At 50.6% G+C, this 589-nt stretch overlaps 2 protein-coding genes across 2 annotated transcripts in view; one reads left to right on the top strand and one right to left on the bottom strand.

The window, feature by feature from the left end:
* Window positions 1-102, bottom strand: part of EMH_0065170 (uncharacterized protein) — a gene marked incomplete at both ends in the record, with an annotated part of 540 nt that extends 438 nt beyond the window's left edge. Inside the window, one exon of the mRNA XM_013498343.1 lies at window positions 3-102. Within this exon, the coding sequence (XP_013353797.1) occupies window positions 3-102 (100 nt within the window). The remainder of the gene's footprint in view (window positions 1-2) is intronic.
* A 131-nt stretch (window positions 103-233) lies between these two features.
* The window catches only part of EMH_0065160 (uncharacterized protein), a gene marked incomplete at both ends in the record, with an annotated part of 1,200 nt that continues 844 nt past the window's right edge, over window positions 234-589 (top strand). The window contains one exon of the mRNA XM_013498342.1: window positions 234-589. Within this exon, the coding sequence (XP_013353796.1) occupies window positions 234-589 (356 nt within the window).

The raw sequence follows: 589 nt of genomic DNA, 5'->3' as shown, positions 1-589 counted from the left end.
CTGTCTCTTCTTCTTTATCTGGTTCTTCTTCTGTCTCTCCATCTTCTTCTGTCTCTTCTCCTTCTGTCTCCTCATCTGTCTCTTCTCCTTCTGTCTCCTCATCTGTCCCTTCTCCTGCTGTCTCTTCTCCTTCTGTCTCCTCTTCTGCTGTCTCCTCTTCTTTGTGTTGCATGCGTTCGTCTGTATATATTCCTTGGGTGGATTGGTCACTAACAACAGAAAGGCTGCTGACGATGGAGTATATAGACGGCGTAAAAATAACAGACAAAGAGGGGCTGATGAGACACGGCATCTGCTGCTTCTGCTGCTGCAGCAACTGCAGCAGCAGCAGCAGCAGCAGCAGCAGCAGCAGCAGTAGGTGCAGCAGCAGCAGAAACAAACTTATAAACCTTATTCTTACTGCTTTTAGTGATATGCTGCTGCTGCATGGATTCGTTCATTGCGACCCACACCCAGGCAACCTACTCGTACGCAAAATACCCAAAAAGCAGCAGCAGCAGCAGCAGCAGCAGCAGCAGCAGCAGCAAGAGGAACAGCACCAGCAGCAGCAGCAGCAGCAGCAACAGCAGCAGCAGCAGCAGCAGCAGGA

Source organism: Eimeria mitis, genomic scaffold (assembly GCF_000499745.2).
Source record: "Eimeria mitis Houghton genomic scaffold, Emh_scaff3355, whole genome shotgun sequence".
Taxonomy (NCBI): Eukaryota; Apicomplexa; class Conoidasida; order Eucoccidiorida; family Eimeriidae; genus Eimeria; species Eimeria mitis.
Note: the sequence above shows the minus strand (reverse complement) of the source record. Positions and strands in the feature narration are given on the sequence as shown.